At 41.1% G+C, this 23,591-nt stretch overlaps 1 protein-coding gene across 1 annotated transcript; it reads left to right on the top strand.

Moving 5' to 3' along the window:
- The first annotated feature begins 797 nt into the window (after positions 1-797).
- On the top strand, positions 798-22,149 carry tnks1bp1 (tankyrase 1 binding protein 1). The gene is made up of 10 exons (XM_047339423.1): positions 798-1,036; positions 3,802-4,833; positions 6,665-9,476; positions 17,182-17,294; positions 17,991-18,069; positions 18,256-18,400; positions 18,533-18,669; positions 18,759-18,961; positions 19,071-19,156; positions 21,201-22,149. Exons 2-9 carry the CDS (start codon positions 3,812-3,814, stop codon positions 19,144-19,146), a joined length of 4,587 nt encoding a protein of 1,528 aa, XP_047195379.1. The 5' UTR covers positions 798-1,036; positions 3,802-3,811; the 3' UTR covers positions 19,147-19,156; positions 21,201-22,149.
- Positions 22,150-23,591: the final 1,442 nt, after the last annotated feature.

The following is a 23,591-nucleotide window of genomic DNA, read 5'->3' as shown; positions in this document are numbered from 1 at the left end:
GCTCTGCACACAACATCCAGCACAAAATCAGTAAAAAGTGACAGCATATTGTAGAACTCACTAATGAAAAAAAAGGAATAAATGTAAAGTAGGAGCATTGACACAGGACAAGGGAACAGGCAGGTTTAGATTGAGCACTGCAATAGTGTTTGAAATGGGCATAGAAATTCAATCAAAGCACACATTGTATCAAGTAGGTGTAAGAGTAGTGTTGCTGACTGTAAATTAATGAATCAATCAATCAATAAATCAACCATTTAATCAAACTTTATTTATACAGCATCTTTCATGCAAGGTAATGCAGCTCAAGGTGCTTCACTTACGATTGACAACATGATAATAAGACAAACGTAAGAACAAACACAACAAGGGCAAAGAAAAGACACAATTAAAAACAATTAAAAGTAAATTTAGTCTAATGCACGCAGTAAAATGGAGATAAATAAATAAACAGATAGAAAAATGAATAGAATAAAATAGCATAGAATAGAATAGAATAGAATAGAATGGATGAGCTGATTTTAAGAGTGGTGGAATAAAAAACGAAATTAGGAAACTATAATAAAAGACTATAAGCAAAATTGAGAAGAATACAAACAGTTAAATACAAGTTGAGAACAAAAGATACAACGGGAATAAGCAAAGGTAGTTAATAAGGATATAGCTTAACATACAAGATATAAATTCTCTATTTCACTAAACATTGCTTTGGAAAACACTCCTGTACTTCCTGTCTCTCCTTGTCTGTGTGTGTGTGCGTGTAGCTTGACCTCGCAGGAGCCTGGCTCTGGTGCTGTGTATCGGCAGAGAGGGAGTGTCTGTTAGTGTGTGTGTGTTTGTGTGTATTTGTGTGTGTGTGTGTGTGTGTGCGTGTGTGTGTGTGTAGGAGCGGCCTGACGTCTCCCACTCTGTGTGTGAATGAGCTGCGGGAGAAGAGTGTGACAACAGCTCAGCGGGAGAAGAAACCATCGCGGAAACCCTTTCTAACTTCTTCCCGCTTCCTCCCTCAACCCGAATGCCTGCGTGACGACTGAAGGTAAACACGTAAATAACAACACAACAGCTTCATGTACACATACCGTGGGGGGGGGGGGAGCTGACCTGAAGAGCAGGTGCACACTCTCCTCTGCGTTACGTACAAGTTTTACTTTACGTGTGGTCTCATAGAAAATATGTGTAACCGAGTTTAAAGTCAATGTAAAGTTACTTTCGTTTGTCAGTTTGTTCAGGGGACGCGCTGCTGCTGGTTCAGCGACAGGGAGTTCATTGTGGACAAGTTTATTAGTCACTTATTAACAACTCCCAGTCAAACACATGGATAGAGTTGGACAATAAAACCTCATCTCACTCTTTAATGTAAACTACACGTCCTCACATCGCGCTGTTTCCGTGTAGGAGACTCAACAGATCAGACATTATTAGCATCTCTCACAGCAGTACATGAATAATCGTGTACTATCAATATGAAGCCTTGGCAGGGTATCAGGCTCTGAAGGCAAACACAGATAAAGAGAGTTTACAGTCTGGGAGCTGTGGGTCCATGACTGTGGCCTAAATAAGCAAAAAGAAACCATCTGTCAGCTGAAGCTTTGCCTGCTGGACACTGTTTATTCCTGAGGAAAACACAGATCCTGAACACATCCCCAAAACCCTGCAACACTCCCTAACTGGGTGGTGTTACCACCTAGTCTGATCCCATTACACAATATCAGGGAAACCCACAGGCGGACTGTGTTTAGGCAATGAGGAAAAAGACTTAATAAAAACATGACACATGCAAGAACTGCCTAATTGCAAAAGCTCTCTTCACTGTGCATTCAGAGCGTCTATATGCACAGCAGCTGTGTTGATACTGAGCTTATTGCTGACACATTAAGTGTTGCACATTATTACAGTGTGGGGCGTGGAGCTACTGGTTTGTGCAAAAGTCTTTCAGGTCAAACCAGATGAGTACTGTTCGCAGCAGCACCTCTGGTATTCAGTGTTACAAATTATAGAAGCATTCTTGTTATCTTCCTCACACAAGCTGGAAATTTGGGCCTTTTTTAGTGAAGGCTCTCTTGAGATGTTTGAACCTGATCACGTGTCGGTGGGTTCAGTTCAGTCTGATGTGACCGTGTCATTAGGGTTAGGGTCATGTTGTAGACGTGCAATGACTCATCGGACATGTTTCAGTCTCTGACAACACGTCACCTGCCTGTTTTATTTGCTTTTCATTTTCTCATTCAGTGTGGTGGAAAATAAACAGTAAAATTCCCATCGTAATTCGTATCGTATCGTATTTATGCATCAAACATTATCAAACTTGTGCATTATTATACATAATCAAACATGTGCTGAAGAGATTGGAGTAGTTTTCAATTGAAACAATTAGCTGATAAATCGATATAAATGATTCTGCGACTATTCTAAACTTTTTTAAAGCAACTTCTGAAATGTGAATATCGGGTTGATATTAAACCAGATATCAGATGTGGCCGAAACAAAACAAAAAAGCAAAAAAAGGGTGACGAGAGAAAATAATCGTCAGGATCTATAATGGAAATAATCATCAGTGGAAATAATCATTAGTTGCTGCTCCATAAATTATTCACTGGCTGGTAGCTCAATGAAGCGATGATGAAATGATCAGATATCAGTGACAGAAGGTTAATAACCTGTAATTGGTTAACTGTGATCTACAAGAGTCATTCTTGAAAGGATCAAGTATTTATGTATTATTTTGAAATAATAAATACCAGAGCTCGACTGATATGGATTTTTGGGGGCTGATACTGGTATTAGGGAGTAATAAGTAATAAATAAAAAAACTGATAACGATTCCTAAGGTGTTCATATCAGCAAACATAAATACAGTCACGATATGTCAGTGAAAAGCTCATATTAGCAGATATAACCGGTCGACTGATGAATCAGTCAGGCTGTAATGGAGCTTTATGTTCAGTAGGCTATTTGTACAGTTTAACTACCAATGTATTATTCCTCTCTACTCTTTGAGTCAGTGTTTTTGGTCTTTGGAGATCCTCAGTGAAGACGACCCTTCAAACAGTACTTGTAACAAAAGTGACAGTGACTTGTCAGATCTATACTGTTACTCCTCTTTTACACCTAAAGTACTGGGTATACACAGGTTTTATGGGTTAACCCTCTAAAAAAGCAGATTGACTCTTCCCATTGCCAGTGGAGGAGTTTGCCTTTCAATTTTCTTTCCCTGGTGCGTCATGTTTGACGTCACAAATGCACCTTAACTGAGGTGCTCACCTCGCTGTCTTTCCAAATTAGCGCGTTCACCTGGGTGTCAAATTTCCATCACTGCCGATCAGAGCAGGAGCGGATTAAAACGTGTGTCTACTGCAGAGTCATTTGACCAGGGAGTGAATGCAGATTGTATCCATTCCCATCACAGGCAAAGCCAGATGTTGGGTTTCAGTGGGTTTTTTGACTATTGGAAACACGGCTTTATGGAGGTGATTTAAATGGTTTTGATTTTCTAACAGAAGTGTAATAATTGTTAATACTTTTTTATCAGTAAAATAGTAACCTAAAGAAGGAAGCTAAGTAAGAAAGTAAAGGTGATTGCAGCAGAAAGACATGTGATGTGTTTTCAGTGTAATAGACTGGTTTCTCTTCGCTCTTGTGGAGGTAAAGTGCTTTCAAAAATCTAGACAGACCAGACTTATCCACTCTTTGTTGTAACAACACAACCAGCTGGCTGTGTCTCAACACAGAGTGGTAATATTTTTCAGTGTTGATTCTGCATTTTTTTTTATATAAACGTCTCCTCTCTTCTTCTGCTTTCAGCGACTCAGTTATGGAGCGCTCCATCGAGACTTCCCAGACCGGACACACCTCAAACCCAAAGCCGAGTCTGGCCTCCAGACCTCGGCTTGCTCCTAAGCCCTTCTCCCTGCAGAAGAACACTTCCATTCGCTCCATCCACGCTCCAAAGACGGTCACCACCACAACTGTCAAGTCAACAACGAACCAAACTGGAAAATCTGAAGCTGCGGATGTCTCCAAACTGACTCCGACCGCCCACGCTCAGAAACCTCCTCAGCAAACCACTGCCTCTGGCTCCAAACCCAGCTCTGTGAGAGAGAACACGAAAAATATACCAAAAACTACCAAAGAAAGTACACCAAGTCCACGTGACGAGGATACTCCTGATTCTAGTGTAGCTCCAAGAAAATCCGATCCTGCCTCACAAACTGTTCCACCCAAAGAGACACCCACATCCGAGCCACTGCAGAAAAACGATGTCCTCCAAACAAACCACAGTGTATCCACTGATCTTGTTACTAACTCAGAACAGAAAGATGAGAAAAAGAAAGAAGATGAAACTCAGACGTCTGTCGTCCAAAAGCCTGAAGAATCAGGGAGCGGCGCTTCCTCTTCGACAAATATAGTGAATCGATGGGGCGGCCCCAGGAGGAGTCTGTCCTCGAAGCTCACTTCAAGGTTTCAGTCAGGTGGTGCACCCCTGCCTCCCCAGCCAACGATAACCGTATCTACGAGCGACAGCAAAGACGATTCAAACAAGCCAGTGTCCTCCAACCTAGAGCAGAACCAGACAACAGAGCCATCAAGCAGAGAGAGTGATGAAGGAGGACTGAAGGAAGATTATAGCGGAGGAGGAAGTATTAAACGCAGAATCAGTCTTCTGTTTGACTCCTCACAGAGGCCAGAGGTCATGACAAAGAAAGAGGAGCCCGACATCATTAACTGTACAGGGGGCGTAAAGGAGCGAATCAAACACTGGGTGGCGGAAACAGTTTCTGAGGGTGCCAAGACGGAGGGGAATCCTCAGGTTGCACCTCGACCTCGGTCTCGTAGGTGAGTGAGCTTCTTTTTATCAGTGTGGTTTGAGTTTAGTGACATGACCAGACACGAGTGAAAGGAAAATAACATTCTCTTCAAAGTGCAACCAAGCAAGAAGTTTATTTTATGGTTAGTGTTAATATTATGACTCATACCAGTCAATTGGTACTCTCAAAGATGCTTCACGTGTTTTAATGTTTTCCTCAGTTTTGTTTAATGCACATTGTGTGGATGTGGTAAATGAATAACGTTGCTTATAATATCAAGATGGCAGGCAGATTTATGTCCTCAAATAAAATAGTTTAGATAAGAGAGCAAACCTGGCCACATGAATTTTAAGATTAGCTCTCCAACCTACTACTTTTTCTCAAGTAATGTACTTGAGTATACATGTAAGACACTTGTCCTTTATACTTCTTCTTCACTAAAGGGGAAAATTAGAGGGGAGTAGTGTAGTTCTTAATCAATTACAGCTTTAGCTGCTTATATTTTACAGTTAATGACTTTTCCATTCAAGACAAATGATGAATTTATAAAATATGAAGCATTGTTAGAGATGAAACAATTAACAGTACATCAAATAGATTAGTTAAATTAGCCAAACAACGTAAAATCAATTGGCAACTATCAAGCTGATATATGATTAGAAATCTATTTTCAAACAAAAATACCAAACAGTTGATAGTTGAATGTGAGTATTTTCCTCTTTTCTTTGTCTTAACTTTGTGGTTAGTTGAATATTTTGGGAATTGGACAAAAAACAAGACATTTTAAGACATTGTAATGACCATTTTTCAATGTTTTATGATGTCTTTTGTGTTTTTTAATAAATAAAAGATTAATTGAGAAAATAATTTTCAAATAAATCTATTGTGACTATGATGTTCAATTGCATTCCTAAAATATGCTCCACATTAACCAGAATGCTACTTACACATACAATACTACATTCAATATTCTACATCAATGAAATTATATGTAGTAACAATCACAAGGTTATAATTTCCTAATGAGTGCTATTACTTTTTGATATTTAAAGTACATTTATAACTCTGACTTACTTTATTGAAGTTATCTATTGATCCAATGAAATATTTTTACTGCAGTGTTACTACTGTTCCTTAAGTAAAGGATTTGAATATTCCAATGATGACAGTTTTTGTCAGTTTTCTGCTGCTGTTCTCACTATAGTGGTTGTAAGTTCTCCTCTCAGAAATCTACATGTGAAAGTAACCCGCTCTCAGTCTTTAAGAGAGTTGACTTCAATTTTAGACAATTTTACCCTCGGGGGTTATAAAGATGATCCCTCGATCCAGAAACAATAGCAGCAACAAGTCTTTACAGAAATAGAGTCCTCTCTGTTTTGAAGAGATTTCATTGCTAACATTTTTTCTGCAACTATTTTCTACTCAAAGTAAACAAAACTATGAACAATCTTGACAGCTAATTCTGTGGAAATCCAGACTTACAGAGATTCTATTTCTGAAAAGATATGTTGCTCTTTATGTTATTTAAACTTCCAATGCTCTGAGCTCCACAAAAAAATACATCTCTATTGACGAGGGAGAGGGAGACGCGTTAGGCATATGTTTCACAAGACCTGGCAAATAAAACCAAAACAAAGGAATAGTTCAACAGCTGTCTCGCTCAAGCTTCACATTTATAGACACGAGTCCTTAAATCAAACTCGTAGAACAATAGCAAGTATATTTGCCGAAATGCTGAAATCTTCCTTTCCTCTGACATGGTATATGCTTAGATGAAATGACACAACTGAGCACTGCCAAGCAGGTTTATTAAACTAATTTTAATTCAGAACGACTGATGATTTCTGTCTCTTCTCCAGCTTTGAGCCGATGGCTGCTCCAACAGCAGAGAAAATACCCAAAACACCATCGCATGAGAAACCTGCCGCGACCAGAACGTCATCTACACAGGATGTGGATCCACGTCCAAAGGTCTCCTCAGCTGAACCCCCCTCACAGACCCCAGTGGAAAAACCTAAAGACATTTCTACAGAAAATAAGTCTATGAATAGCTCAAGCGAGAAACCTGGAGAGGACAAGCAGAACAAATCAACTGATGGCGAGGTTCGACTCCGCAGTCGGAGCCTATCTGCAACGCAAACAGCTAATGATGAGGCAGACAGTGGCCAGCGCCCTCTAAAGAGAGACAATGTCAAGCGTCGCTCTGTTCGCTTTGGTATCGTGGAGAGAGACGATGGTGGGCCTCCACTGATCCTGGGCTCAGCGTCGGAGTCCAGCTCAGAGGAAGAAGAAGAAGAAGCTCCTGAGGATAAAGCTGAGGAGGAAACTCCTGTTTCGTTGCCCGTCTACAGACGAGTGGGAAGTCTTCAGAGAAAGGATCAAGAGATGCTAAAACAAGAAGAGGAGCGACTGAAACATTTGGAGTTTGAAAGACAGAGAGCAGAGGAGAACAAACAGGCGAGACTTAAGTTAGAAGAGGACCATAAACGAGAAGAGGAAGAGAAGAAGAAAGAAAACTTGAGGCAGAGGGAAGAGGAAAAACAGAGAGAGGAGGAAAGGGAAAGAGAGAAGTTGAAGGAGGAGGAGATGGAGAGACAGCGGAAAGAGGAGTGGGAGAGGGAAAGGTTAAGAGAAGAGGAACACGAAAAGGAGAGGCTACGAGAGGAAGAAAGGGAAAGGGAAAGACAGATGGAGATCATGTTGCAGGGACAAAGAGAGGAGGAAAGAGAGAAGGCAAAGCAGAAAGAAGAGAGACCAAAGCAGGATCAGGAGGAGAGTGAAATAGAGAGGTTGAGGGAGGAAAGAGAAAGACAGAGGTTGAGGGAGGAGCAGGAGAGACCGATTCATGAACACGAGGAACACAAATTGGAGGTGGAACTGAGAGAGAAGGAGATTAATAAAAGGAAACGAAGAGAGGAGGTGTGGGAAAAGGAGTGGGTGAAACGGACAGAGAGTTTGGGAGAAGAAGAAGAAGAAGAAGAGAGTGAGGGAGAAAGACAGAAAGAGGAGGACAGAGAGAGAGCGAGGCAGAAAGAGGAAAGACTTAAACAAGAGGAGAGGGAGAAAGAAAGGGAGTTGATGTGGCTGAGACAGAAAGAGGAGGACAGAGAGAGAGCGAGGCAGAAAGAGGAAAGACTTAAACAAGAGGAGAGGGAGAAAGAAAGATTGAAAAAGGAGGCTGAGGAAAGAGAGAGGGAGAGAGAAAAAGAGTTGATGTTGCAGAGACAGAAAGAGGAGGACAGAGAGAGAGCGAGGCAGACAGAGGAAAGACTTAAACAAGAGGAGAGGGAGAGAGAAAGGGAGTTGATGTGGCTGAGACAGAAAGAGGAGGACAGAGAGAGAGCGAGGCAGAAAGAGGAAAGACTTAAACAAGAGGAGAGGGAGAAAGAAAGATTGAAAAAGGAGGCTGAGGAAAGAGAGAGGGAGAGAGAAAAAGAGTTGATGTTGCAGAGACAGAAAGAGGAGGACAGAGAGAGAGCGAGGCAGACAGAGGAAAGACTTAAACAAGAGGAGGGGGAGAAAGAAAGATTGAAAAAGGAGGCTGAGGAAAGAGAGAGGGAGAGAGAAAAGGAGTTGATATGGCAGAGACAGAAAGAGGAGGACGGAGAGAGAGCGAGGCAGAAAGAGGAAAGACTTAAACAAGAGGAGAGGGAGAAAGAAAGATTGAAAAAGGAGGCTGAGGAAAGAGAGAGGGAGAGAGAAAAGGAGTTGGAGTTGATGTGGCAGAGACAAAAAGAGGAGGACAGAGAGAGAGCGAGGCAGACAGAGGAAAGACTGAAACAAGATGAGAGGGAGAAAGAAAGACTAAGAGAGGAGGCTGAGGAAAGAGAGAGGGAGAGGCAAAGGAGGCTGGAAGAGGAAGAGAGAATGAGGGAAAGACAGAGACAGGAGGAAGAGGAGAAAAAAAGAAAGGAGTTTGAGAGGAGAATGCAGCAGGAAAGAGAGCGAGAGATGGAGACGACGAGGCAAATAGAAAAACAGAGAGAGGAGGAGAGAAGGGAGGAGAGGGTGCTACAGATGGAGAGGGAAAGATTGGTGGAGCTGGAGAGAAAAATGCAGGAGGAATTGGAAATGAAGCGAGGGAAAGAACTGGAGGAAAAGGTGAGAATGTATAAAGAAAGAGAAAGGGAGGGAAGGAAGAGTTCAGCAGATTTAATCAGCTTTGACTCTGAAGATGTCCCTCAGAATTCAAAGACACCAAATTTACCCTTAGCTAAAACCTCAGCGACCACTGAGAGTCCGATCAAAGTTGTGTACGATGACTTCTCCGTCAGGAAGCCTCTGATCGAGGTGGATTTTGACGATTTTTCAGTCAAGCCAAAGAGATGGGGCTCGCGGGCCAAAGCGGAAACTAGTCCAGTCGTCGACAGCTGGACAACAAGTCCCGTGGATAGAAGAGAAGAGTCGGAGGTGCTGATGCCCCTGAGTGTATCCCCTCAGGAAAACTGCGCACCCCAGCATGTTGCAAAACCAGACAGTCCAGAGCCTCCTCCAGCTGTGGAGAAAGCAGAGGAGAAGGAGGAGGTGGAGGAGAGGCCAGAGGAGGAACACCTCATCGCATTAGAAGTTGAGGAAGAGGAAGAGAAGGAGGTGGAGGAAGAGGAGGAGGAGGAGATAGAGGAAGAGATGGATGAATCAGAAGAAGAAGAAGAAGAAGAAGAAGAGCAAAAGGTAAATACAAAATTCTGCCTTTTTCACTTGTAATGCAACAAACCATACACCAGGAAGTTAAATGCCAGATTCATAGTGTGAGGTTAAAAGAGCAGAGACAGGAGTGTACATGTGATTATTTCACCACTGAATCATACCAACCTGTCAATCTCACACACACACACACACACACACACACACACACACACACACACACACACACACACACACACACACCTCACCCCACCTGCATCAACACATCACTGTTCCTGAAACATGAGGACAGATGTCATACTTGTCATACTTGCTTTGGCCTAATTAAGTTTCATGTCAGAATGTGTCTTTGTGTGAGTGTGTGCGTGTGTGGGTGTGTGTGTGTGTGCACTCATTTTTGTCACCTCTTTCGGACTTATACAGCATAAAATCTTACCAGTCGACTTCATGGGGAACAAAGTCGAGTCCTAAATTATGTACAAAATTCAGCAGCAGAGCTATTAACTAGAATTAAGAGGTATCACATCACACCTGTCTTAAAGTTTTTGTATTGGCTCCTGGTTTGTTTAAGATTTTATTGATTACCTTTTAGGCTCTTGATGGCCTGGCCCCAGGGTATAATTCAGATCTTTTAATCGCCTCTTTACCTCTATGCAGCCTGCGATCTTCAGGCAAGCGTCTGCTGTCTCTTGCTGAATCAAGGCTGAAAACTTGATGAGGCAGAGCGTCGGCATCAGGGCCCTAAAGTTCTGGAGTGAATTGCCTGAGGAAATAAGTCTGTCTGAGACTGTCTTCTTATAAGTCGCGTCTAACAACGTTTTCATTTTGGCATATTCCTGAATTCACGTGGGGTGCCAGGCTACAATTGGGCTTTTATCTCTAACATTATTATTACCATTATTACTTATGTACTTGAAACAAGCAAGCAAATCCATATCGTGTGCCATGTGTCAGTCTATAGTGTTTCAAGTTTATAAAAAAATATGTCAGAGTGGGAGATGTGATTAAAAAAACATACATGTAACTGTGAATGTGTACAGTTCTCCATCAGTGCTGTAACCCTGAAGATGTTAGGGATGAGATTGGATTTCTTTTTCATGTTCCATTTTATATACACACATTTGCAAGGTCAGGAGTCTCTTCTTTCTCAGATCCTAATGCATCATGTGAATTTTCCATCCATTTGCAACAGTACATCAAACTGTATGAACTCTATGTCTGCTGATGTGTGAATGTATGTAGGAGGGAGGTTATGATAATCACAAATGAAACAGACCGTGAGGTTATGACTTCCTCCGAATCTCTATCTACAATTTTCTGTTTAACGCTTTCATTTTCTTCTTATTTTTGCATCTAGAAAATACTTTGTTGTTTATCTTAAAAAAGATAAACAGCAGTGGAAAATAAAAGGAGGATGTAGGAGCATGTTAAAGAGGGAGGCGTTATTTGCATACAGAAATGTTACCTTAGAAGTACAAGTGGTTTTCCTATGAATTGCAGAGCCAGCTCAGCAATTTGCCTCCTCTGTGAGAGTTCCAGCTCTTATGTTGTAGATTCATTTTTTTGTTGTTGTTTGCACTAAGACAGCCTCAATTATCACTGTAATAACCACTTTAATTAGGGACTATCTAACTATTGAACTATTCAGTGCCTCATTGAACGCACCATGTGTGGATTACATAGCCTGAGAGAGCAGATAGTTAAATGAGAAAATAAGAAGAATGATAACCACTGTCACGTCTGTGCAATCAATAGGAACCATAGATTGTATAGAAAGATGGACGACATGTCTCCACTTCCTCTCACTATCCAGAAATGAAGCCAAGATACACAAGCACTGCCATTTTGTGCATTTGGAGCCAGAGTCTGCACTATAGCAAGGTCCCACCAGTACACAAGCTCATCTCAAATGTCAATCATGATGCTTTTATAGCATCAAATAACAACTATAAGCCAGAAAAATTAGCAAATGATATACATCATGTAATAAGAACTACCTAAAATGACAGAAACCATCTTTGAGAAAAAAATGTGATTGACATGTACTTTGACATCCACTAACGTGGAGGATTTATGACCTCTACTATAGCCACCCACCAGATGGCAATCGAGATGCTTTGACTTCACTTTTCTGGAGCTGTCATGTTGACCATCTTTATATACAGTCTATGATTTTAACCTGCAGTCATCAGCTGGTTAGCTGACAGAGGGGAAACAGCTACCTTGGCTCTGTCTAAATCTTTTATTTATTCATACAAAAACCAAGATGTCAAAATCATCTACGTGTGTGTGAGTTGTGTGCTGGATTTCAGACTAGTCAAACAAGCTGTATTGTGTTTATCAGTGACCTTAAGAGGTCATTTTTTTTTGCATTTGGATAGAGCCAGGCTAGATGTTTTCCCCCTGATTTCAGCTAAGCTAACTGGCTGCTTCAAATTTGGGGCACAAACCTGAGAGTGGTACTGATCTTTAACAATCCTAATCTGTTTCCATGACAAGAGTAAAGATTTCTTCCTCTTAGTAATGTAAATGTATTTAATCTCACATCCGTAACATTATTCAGTCATTAATTTGTACTTCACTTTAAGTCAACTAAACAAAATTCTGGGTGGATCCATATATAAACGTCATCTTCCACTGCCTGAAAGAAGCCGTCTTAATGAGTAGGGAGTGTTACACTCCCTACTCATTAAGCTATTGTTACTGTGACATTTTAGCCTTGTTAGCAATGTTAGCCTTGTTTTTATGTAAAAGGGGAAGAGGCTTAAAACAAACTACAAATGGCCTAAACACAATGTTTAGTTTATTGGCAAGTACAATAATTAGATAATTAATAATTAAACAGACATTTCAAACAACATAAGAGAAATGAACATTGGAAATCTGAAGGCGGAAGTTTGTTCACCATGAAAAGACACAAAAAAAATTGTGGTGAAGTGAATGAACAGCTGACAAGGCCGTGCCAGTCAAGACAGATCAGTCAAGCACCTGTTTGAACATGCAACATTTTTGCAGAGTAAATGGAAGCACTGAATCCTGGAGCCCTGAACTGTGTGTATGCACAGTATGTGTGCGTGTCTTTGTGTTATCGTCTTTCTGTTTGCAGCGCGCACACTTATGCAAACAAATCATAACCCACATAACCAGTGAGCTACTGCAAAGGGACATTGTGCATAGCAACTTCAACATCATAACACTGTTAGTAGTGAAGCGTTGGTCTTGGCTGTGTGAGTACACCCTTGTTTCAACCACTGAGTGGTGCTGTTGCTCTTACAAATCGTTCTTCCTCATGCTTCCTTCCTGAAGTTTATCTCATGTAGACCACCTTACTCTGCTATAATATGGCCGCCATAAGACTAAACTGTATGGTTTCAGATGGTTTGATAAATAAAATGTATAATTTCTAGGGTGCAAGAAAAGCTCAGGAAAATACTGTTGTGTGTCAGAAAAAAGCAATTTGACTGAGCAGAAGGAGGTAAATGTTTACAGGGCAAACACGGGCTGTGCAGCAGACCGTGCACTCTCAGTCACTGACAAAATGAAAGACGGACAGATTGATGGATGGATGGAAAGATGGAAGGATGTTATAGTAGGGCCAAGGTGCTATGTGGTCATCATGTCCTCATTTGGATGTGTCCAACAGGGAAGCGTGTCAAATGACCATACATGGTGCCCCTATCTCCTCTCTGTCTCTCTACTCATTCCCTCCACCCTATTTTGAGAGAGAGCCTGTCACCCCCCTGCACAATCGCACACACATACACACTTTCTGGCACACATACACATAGAGAGGATGGGCCAAACCACTGACAAGAAAGTGCACATTTCATCGTGTCACTCAACTATCTTCTGCTGCGTGTTGCTCATACTTTCTCTCAACTTTCCAGAAGTCTGCCTGTTTTCTGCTGTCCTCTCCTCCCTCTCCTCTCACAAAGACCTGCTTCATTCATTACTTGCATGCAACTACGGAAAGAGAGCAGTGGAGGCAGGTACAGAAAACACCTTGGCCCCACTTACCGCACCTTCCTTCCCCCTGGGATTTTCCACATCTGAGAACAGACCTCCGCTTTGTTGTGATCAGATGTTCCCTGGAACCAGTCTGGTCTCAAGGAGATAAAAAGGGCTGATCTACCTCTCTGTACCTGGCTTTGGATGTTTGAGGAAGCAGTTATTTCCCACGCTGCTTTTCCTTTTTTTTCTAAATGGAGAACGGAGTTGCAATGTGAACTCGGAAGTAGGTCCACAAGCAAACAGGCTTGGCTGTTGCAGAAGAAGTCTCAGGAAAAAAAGAAAAGAGGTAATGCTTAGAATATTTTTTTGTCAGACTGAAAAGCTGCTTTCCTTTTTTTCACAAAGTTGGAGTGAAAGAAACTTTTATTGACACTTCTGTCAGTGTCTTTCAAATGGATAATAATGTGATGTGACGATGGGAAAGTCTATCTTTGGGAAGCTGCTGTTTCGGATGTCATATCCATCATTGTGAATGCTGCAGTCGAGTGGTGTCGTCACAGAGCAAACACATGGCTGGTCATACTATTTACTTCTTCTCTGGCAGCAAATAATAGACTGTTCCAGGAAGTTTGTGTGACCTGAACCATAAAAATATGGAAAGAGACGATGGGCACCGCTCAAATGGAAGAAGGATTATTTCTTGCTTTGTATGAGTTCAGAATCTGTCTTTCTGAAGAAGACAGTTTGAGTTTTCTTTAACGTCTGCTTCCTGAAAATGACGACTGAAAGCCAGATCACACATCCAGCTTTTTGACCCACTCAAAGAAAATCCCTTCAAAGCTGTAATTCCATTCCTCTGGTGGCCCAGTTTCCATGGTGACCCTAGTGCTTGGACGACCAGCTGTGTGAGCGTTACAACCATGCAATACTTTGGAGGGAAACTGTCAGCGGCCCAGCTGCAGGTGGCGGGCTGGGTGGGCAGCGTCCGGCGCTCCTTACAAGAGGCTCTGGAGCTGGTGTGGAGCAACACAGAGGAGAGGCAGGAGGAGGAAGATGAGGATAAAGAGGAAGAAGTTGGAGATGGAGGAGGAAGGTTTCAGAGGGCCGTGTCACCACTCCGTAGCTTTGCCAGACGTAGCAGGAGATCCCTGCGCCGCTTCTCCGTCAGAAGTCGGCAAAGTGTGCAGAGGAGAACCACTGAAACCTGCTCTGTAAGAGCTGATGCATTAACCCAGTAGATGGCAATGAATGCTTTAAAATGCTCTGCGTCAAGTCTAATTATAATCTGCTGTTTAATCAAAATGATATTTTACCTTAAAGTCTTGATGAGCTCATTTTTATAGACATTTAGTGCAATGATAATGAACGCAGCAGTTTGTAAAGCCTGAGTTCATTGCATGAATACCCAATCGTCATTTATTCCATGTAAGTCATGACCTGGTCACACCCATGTGCCAACAGATGAACACCCATGTGCCAACAGATGAACATGCAAATGTAAAGAGGGAGAGCAGCAGTCAGTGGCCGTCTGTTTCAGGAAGAATAGTTATCTGAAAACAACAAACCCTTTCCTCTTTGTCCATGTTGTCTGAGATAAAGCAGAGGATTGTAACAAACACTTAGACAAGCTTTATAGTTAAAGTGACTGTTTATGTCTGTGCACTGTGTGTGTCTGCAGCTGCCTTTTCTTCACACTGCAAGTGGTATAGATGATGGATAGATGGAATTTTTTTAGGGGTATGGATGATTTAATAATATTGCTTGTTGCAGGCTTTGAGAACTACAATAGACTTTCAGTCTTACACTTTGTTCAGTCAGTAAACCAGGTATATATTAGAGGTTAGGTGTTGTTGATGGTCGTCATCTGTTTCATTAGAGTCTCTGTTAGTTCTGCTTGTGGCATCTTTTACATCTTATCCTCATCGTAAACAAGCTCTCACCCACCAATGACTGTGACAGAAATGTGATGCAGGTAAACTGTAATGAAGCCAACTCTGTCTTGACTTGCACATCCTCTGCCCTCATGAGCACATACTGTTCAGACCCATCATTACAGCTTACAGGTGCTGTTTTTTGTGGGGTAGGGTTTAAACATACGTTACACATGTCTACACATGTGTTGAGTTTGTCCAAAATGCTCAGTTTCCATCGTGTGTCTGAATATATCTGTGAATCTCTGTGCACATGTAGATTAAAGCTGCATTTGAGCCATTGTTTTATATAAACAATGGCTCAAATGACTGAGTCATGAGTGAATGTTGCCACTGAGTTGCAAATCAACATGGTTTTTATCACACTTCCCCTCAGCTTTAAGAGGCATTTTATCACCCTTCAGCTCATTGTATCGGTTCTACGGCCTTTTTTCCAGCCACAACAGACAATGTTTTTATTGAAAGTGCTTTGGTCAACCCTCTGTATGATACCTGCCCAGCAGCAAATGACAGGTAGTCAAAGTTAGACACTAACTGGTGAACATAGTGGAGCATATGACAACTGAAAAGCTAAATCCTATCCTCAGGAGTTGGTAGGGATCAAAACAGAGCAAAAAGGGGGAGAAATACTGAACTTGAACTTGTCCAATACTGAACTTGAACTCGTCCATCAGAGCAGTTGTTCTGTTGACGTGTAATATGTTGCTTTTTCTCGAACTTAGATTTGATACAAGTGGATTAGCTGTTTCATTGGAATCCGCATATCCGAGACTGATACACACTTGCCCTTCGTCTCATTCATTGTTGCATGCTGCACACATGTACAACTACCAAACAGGAACTTTTTAGAACATTCATACAAGTCCTTTTTGAACCAGGGTGAATAGGAGGTGATAGAGCTACATGACATGACTGAAAAATAAGTTAAAAACATATACATCATGATATAACTTGGTGAGCTGCAGTGGATATACTTCCATGATAAAGGCAGGTCCTGTATGGTGCTGGTGAAATTGCTCAATCGTAGACTGTGTCTCTGTTCGACCAGACTTTGTTTTCCCCTATAACTGAACACAGTCTGTGATCATAGGAAAATCTCTAGAAGCCTATTCACTCATGCTGTGATGCTGCCAGATAACAGGCATTGTGCAAATGAAGCTGCTGTGTGAATGCTGAGTAATAAATGGACGGAGGAAGGAGATGAGATGGATATGAGATTATAAGGCTTGTTTACACGAGTGCTGTGTTGTATCCAGGTGACAATATTCAAGAGAACAGCACTGGGATGTGCCCCTTGACAAAATGTGAAGAGAGCTTAAAGGAATGTTTGTGAGGAGGTGCACAGTAGTTGCTTTTGTGTGGAATGTGTGTGTGTATCTGTGTGTGTCCACCCATGCATTCCAGCATGTGGGCGTGACAGCATGAGTGTGTTTGGTGTGTCCGTGCAAACGCACATAGGTGTGTATGCCAGTGCGTGTGCGTGCATACACACGCTGTCAGTGTTTATTGAGGACAGCCCAGTCTCTGTGACCGGCTCATTAAAAGATGCATGCTTGGCTGGTCCTCAGTCCTCTCTCCCTCTGTAGTTAGTGATCTTGGCTCAGCACACGTTCCATTTTCTCCCTGCCGCAGATCCACAATGTGAAAGTTCTCATGTGCAGATTTACTCAGCAAAAAAGCCACACGTCACATCATCATTTGATTTTGTATGATAAAGCTGTAGATCCGAAGAGATGAAGTCATTTTGTCAAACACTATCAAATGGCTCCTTCATGTTTTCTCTGGTTCTGTTGTATAATATGTTTTCTTATTCATATTCCTTATAATTGAATGATCTTTCTGCCTCTCAGACACAGGTTAACAGCTATTCCGTAAACGGAGATGACAAAGACACTGATGCTTTGATAGACAGTGAGCCAGAGCAGCTGAGTCCCAGCCATGAAGAGACATCTGAAACTGACAGGTAAGTGACAGGTTGCACTATAACATCATACAAAGTCTTACCACTAACACTGTCCGTGTTGTATGTTCAAGTGGCTTCATTTCCTTCATGTACACTTATGGAGGCAGACAGGACCAGACAGGTTTAAGTGTCATTCTTTGTGTCTTGTGCTGAAGGTGTGGCTCCACATCATGTGGTTATTTTATTCCAACTGAGCACACCTGAAAAATAGAGGCCCTTTAGCTACCTTTACATTTACACCTCAAAGTAAGTAGCCTTGAGGTGCAGGTCAGAGGGGCTTGTTTAACTGTGGTTGATTCTTACTGTGATCGGTGGCGCATCTGAAAAATAACCCAATATTATTTAGATACCAAAGTAGTTGTTCTATTTTGTTTTTTTAACCTTAGAGCCTTGTGTGATTCTGTTTTTAATCAATAAACAGATAAATTAAATCTAGTAAAACAAGCAATTTCTGAAACATAATTTCTGTCAAAATAACTGCAGCTACACATTAAAATGTCACAGCAAGAATTTCAGGAATTGAACTCCCTGTGCCCTCTTGTGGTTAAAGGAGCACAATGTCCAAAGCCCAGAGGAGTGACCCTTTGTTAAACATTGACTCAAATTACTGAAATTTAAAGTGAAAGCACCTCGAACTACACTTCAAAATGCACTGTGCCTTCTCTTCTAAGTCTGTGACCCATAACATGTTTTCAGTCCGACGCTGATCCCTGACCAAGTTCCTGAAGTCGCCTCTCAAGATGTTGATACCACTGATTTCTCTTCATTCCCTGAGGTTAGTTTCTCTTTGTTTCTTAAACCTCCTGGAGACCAGAGCAGTGATGACAGTAGCGGTATGGTCAGTAATAGTAGTTTATATTCTAGATTATTATTTGATTATTGCTAGATTATTTGTGTGTGTGTGTGTGTGTGTGTGTGTGTGTGTGTGTGTGTGTGTGTTTGTGTCTGTGTCTGCGCACAGAGCTCCGCCCCACTCCTCGACACCAGCGCACAGAGATCCAAGGCCAATGTTGGAAAGAGGCGACTTCGATCGCGTCCGTCACGCTCGCTCCGGGCAGGGCCAACTCCAAGGGACATGTTGGATTGGAGGGCTTGTGACACCGCAGGTTATAATAGCATCCTTAATATTATCTAATCAACATAGAGGGCTGGAGCTGATTATTTTAATTCAGAGTAAACAAGCAACATACACCAAATAGAGTCATTCTCTGTTTTGACTCTTAACTTTTTGTTTCTAGATGGAAAGGAGGTGTCTTTCCAACAAAGGGAGTCAGATTCTGAGGAGGATCAGCCAAAACCGAAGAAAGCCTTACCTCCCCCTCCCACCTCACAAAGAGTCTCAGTGTTCCCTGGTCTGAGCCCTACAGCCCTGATTGTAAGCTTAAATACATTTTACCAAATGAAACGTGATGGAAACGGTCAGTATTTGCAGTGAGGTAAAGTTGTCTTGACTTGCTCCCCAAGGCTCAACTAAAAAAGAGAACAGTCAGAGGAGCAGCTGGAGGAGGAGATGAAACAGAAGACAACAAGGGAAGAGAAGAGCGAGGAGGTCAACGCGAGGCAACAGCACCATCACCCTCACAACTCTCCCGCTCCTCGCCTCGCTCTGCTTCTCATCTCGCGGGGGCCGCACTTGTGCTGCCACCCCTGGGCGGCACAGATGGAGGGTAAGAACAGAACACGACAGCACACTTAAAAAATATTCAAACCTTAGAAATTATGAGAAAATTGAATGAAAGTATTTTAATGATGACTGTGATTCTGTGTGTCATTCAGAACCAGCTCTTCTCCTGCTTGGCTGAAAGAACTGAAGTCTAAGAAGCGTCTGAGTCATCACGACAGCGAGGCTTAGCCAGACACAGGTGAGTAATATGGATGATGTTATAATAAATAAATAAAATAATTATTTAAAAAAATACAAAGACACAGGCGAACTAAAATCTTAAATTCTTGCATTCCAGATTTTTTTGTTGTTGAAATTAATAAAAAACTAGAATGGCACATACCAAGGCCAAACAGTCCCCTCATCAAACCACATTTTAATTTCACAAGATTTGTATTTGATCTGCAGCCAATTTACACACACTCATAAATATCAGGCCCCTAAACACGACTTTTTTTTTTTCATCATTTCCATGAATTATTCTCTAAGAAATCAATGAAGATTTAGAAAAACGCCCTATCTCACAACATTAGAGAAAGTGAAATTAATAGATCTGCCCCCTGATCCAGATCTGCACCAAAATTTAATGGGTTCTTTCTTGGGTCATGCTCCACCAATCTACAAAATTTCACAGACGAAAACATAACCTCCTCAGTGGAGGTAACGATATTATAAGAATATGAATATGAATATGAATATGAATATGAATATGAATATGAATATGAATAAGAATAAGAATAAGAATAATAGTATCAATAGCAGTCCAAACAGTTGTCCTCTTTCTTTCTGTCTTTGAAAGATGATGCAGTGATCTTTGGGAAAAAAGAAGCATCTTTTGAATAACTTCCTGATTTCTCTAACATCTGCAGAACTTTGATGCTGGTATCTGTGAGACGCACATTAGAGTTTCATAAGCAGTAAATGTCTTGCAGCATGATGAACATTAAATTACTTAATGAGAGAATCAGCCGTAGATGAGGACTGAGTCGTGATGGTTTTGGCATTTGGCTTATGCAATGTGTTACTGTAGGAGTGAAGGCATTATTTAAAAGGACTAATTTGCCTCTAAGTCATGATTAAAGACAGCTGAATAGGTTTGCAATAATAGAGCGTGAATGGTTTGAACCTTTCTGCGGGGCTGTCAGTAACACTCATGTTACTTAATGTAGACTGTGACAGAAAAGATTAAACAGGAAATGGTCCATATCTTTGCAACACTTTCTCCTATCAGATCTGCACTGTGGGTAAAATATCATCACTGTTCCTGAATGCAGTTTGTTTAAATGGAACTTTTCTGTTCACACCTGGCATTAAAATGTATAGTGAATGTTTGTCCTGTGACCACTTGTGATCTGATCTCACACTTTCAGAATTTCGGTCCAAATTATGTTGTTTTTACCCAGTCTGAGTTTAGAGATGTGTCCAAACGTCACTGCATTTGTGTGTGTGTGTGTGTGTGTGTGTGTGTGTGTGTGCGCGCGCCAGCAAGCCAGTGAGAGAGAGAGAGGAGTCTGGACGGGTTAAATGAATCTTGTGCAGCTCTGCTAGGATGATGCATTTTGCCAATGTAAGAAAAATGTATATTGTGTCGGTGGCCACAGACAAATCAACATTTGTTGGTAAAAATATGTTTGGTTAATTGTGAAACGGTAGCGGCTCAGAGGACGTCAGCTAAGTAGGCGGTCCTTCGTATGTGGCCCAGGACAATTTTGCGTTCACACAGAAAAAAGAATGTGGCCACATGTCTGCCAGACCACCTCAAGATTCAAGATTCAAGAGTTTATTGTCATATGCACAACGATAACATTAAGCAGTCGCTTGCAATGAAATGCTTGGGTCACAGGCTCTCTTATAACAATGCTCAATCAAAATTTAAAATTTAAAATAAAATATACATATCTAAAATATATATATACACCTAAAGGTAAAAGTTTTTGTGATGGGATCTGAGGACACATTGAGGACACATTTAGATGCGTTCAGACCTAAACTTAGTGCTGAGCTTGTGATCAGATCCCTCAGGACAGATGTTAATACCAGGTCTGAGCAGAGTCACTGTGATGTACAGTTAAGTGGAGACCAATGTGGCTTTAAGCACCACTTGGCCATCCATGCTGAAACTGATTACATTCATGTGTGGAAACCTAACAAACCTATGTGATAAATGCTGATTCAATTTTATTAAATGTCTGTTGTGGTTTGAAACTTTGTTCTAAACCTTCTGTATCTCTTGTTGCCTTTAGGACACTGTGCCATGGCCTTTTAGCAAGAATCAATTCATCTCAGCTGCTGATGCTCCTGACAGACGTCTTGTCAAGATTGCTCCATTTTCCACTTCGAGTGCCTTATTTTGAACCTTTACTGGTACAATCAGAGGAGGGTTTTCTGGATATAGAGGCCTCCGAGAACTTTTATCTTGTAAATGAAATAATTGTGCCAAGGCTGTGATGTTTTAATGCCAAGTTTTATGTTTTATTGACTGTTGTACAGAGGCTGAATGGAGGGTGAACACCCCAATATAATTTAGAAAAAAGCCATGCACTGTCTTGTTGTCTGAATTTCCAAGTCCATCACATTCCGACAGGAACTGATAACACCAGACCTTCAGCAGAGTACGTACCATCATACACATGCACACCTATACTGTATATACAGGAACTACTGAATATAAATGATGGATCGCAAATTGTGTGTATTTAGTGGAAATTGTATAAAATGCTTTTTGCATTATTTTACCAATCACAAATCGTCCCAAGTAAAACTACCTAGCACTTTCAGAAGCATAGCAAATTATCTTCCATACAGTGCGATAGATTAATCAAGTAGATAATTGTTGTAACAGGGTCATGGGATTTTCTTTTTCTTTTTCTAACACCTTGAATGCCTTTCTTCTCTTCAAAGTTGCACAACATGTAAGGATATGGTCCCTGGTTTTATTAAAATGGACACTAGCTGATCAGAACATCAGCAGTGAGCTGGGAGGAAAATGCAGAAATGCTGTAATGGATTTAAAGAGTGTGTTTTGTAAAATCTCAAAACAAATGTTTTCCTCAGCTTGAAATTCTTTCCCAAGTGCTTTTTTTAAACGTTAATGATTGACTGTCATCAATGCTGTAATCATTTATGATCAACTGTCTGTATGATAAGAGGAAATCGAGGGACCTTTATTAAAACCTTTTCTATGAAATACAATGGAGTATGTTTTTGTTTTTTTTATGGGAAACTAACTGCATATCTTCATAGATAAGTGACAATGGAGAATTAAGAATCATTGGCCTATTTATCAGTTTTAAACTGAAAAAATCTGACTCCTATATCACAAGCTGCCTGTTATAATAAATACATATTTTTCTATAGCAGCTATCTAAACAAGGTGACAAGGGGCTTTACAAAATGCATGCAACACACAAAAAAACAAGTCTCCAAGTCTTGGAGAGCATAAAGAGCATAAATATTAGCTCTGCAATATAACTTGAGGCCAGATTGTGCTGGGTTTTAAAAGTTGTTAATATAATCTTAAAATCAATTTTAAATTTAACTTGGCAGCTAATGAAGTAAGAATTGGAGAGATATGTGCCCTGTGCGTTTTGATGTTGGTTTAAAGGTTCTGCACCTGCTGAAGCCGAGACACTGAGGATGGACCGGTACGTTCAAACAGTGCATTGCAGTAGTCCTGGTGTGTGGTGGTAACTGCTGTTGAATAAGGAGCAAAGTCAGTGCAGGCCTTTCTGAGATTTAATGCAGCACCTGCAGATGGAGTCATCACATCTGATGTGAAAATGAGCAAAGTGAGGAAGGAATGAGTTATACCTGTTAGATGAGTCACACATTATCTAACACTGAGTCAACACTATATGCATTGTCAACACTACAATAATATTTTGATGGTGGCAAGAACTTCAGGTCAGTTTATATTCTCCTGTCATTGGACTTGCAGTAAAGTGCTGGCGCTTAAACAAGTGTGTCCTGCAAAGACTGTAAAGAATACTGTGTCAGATGAGAGGAGCATTGAGCATTAAAGATAAGGAATAAGAAATGCATTCATTACAAAAGGTTAGAATTTACATTTCCCCACTTAGAGCATTCTATGCTCACAAGCACAACATTTTAATACAAGAAAAGACAGAGCTGATAAGATTTTAGATTTATTTCATAGATGAACGTAATAAGATTTAATAAGGTTATTGACACTGGCTTAAAAATGTAGTTGAGAGTCAAATCTGATACCAAGGTTTCTGGCTGTGGATTTAATTTTGCTAACCAGTGGACCAATAAATGGTTGAAGTTTGCCTACTGTGGTCAGGGCCAATGATTATTACGTCAGTCTTTTCTAAAATACTATTAATATTATGTGATACTATTATCAACATGGCATCATAAGAAAGCCAGAAATCTGATGCAGCTTTTTGGATGCTGGATGAAGAGAAAGATAAAGAAGCAAGTAGAAGATGGGAGAGTGCAGAGAAAGATAGCTGGGTGGGGCCGATAGTGCTGAGTGAGACTGATCCCTGCACATTCTCTTGGCTGGCAACTGGTGCGTGTGCCCACTATAGGATCATGGTCAGGATGGCAGCATGGGCAGAGCCAGGCAGTGTTTGCCAGTGTGCCAGGGACAGAGGGGCAAGCCTATTGAG

This window comes from Hippoglossus stenolepis, chromosome 3 (genome assembly GCF_022539355.2).
Source record: "Hippoglossus stenolepis isolate QCI-W04-F060 chromosome 3, HSTE1.2, whole genome shotgun sequence".
Taxonomy (NCBI): Eukaryota; Metazoa; Chordata; class Actinopteri; order Pleuronectiformes; family Pleuronectidae; genus Hippoglossus; species Hippoglossus stenolepis.
This window is presented reverse-complemented; position numbering and strand designations above follow the sequence as displayed.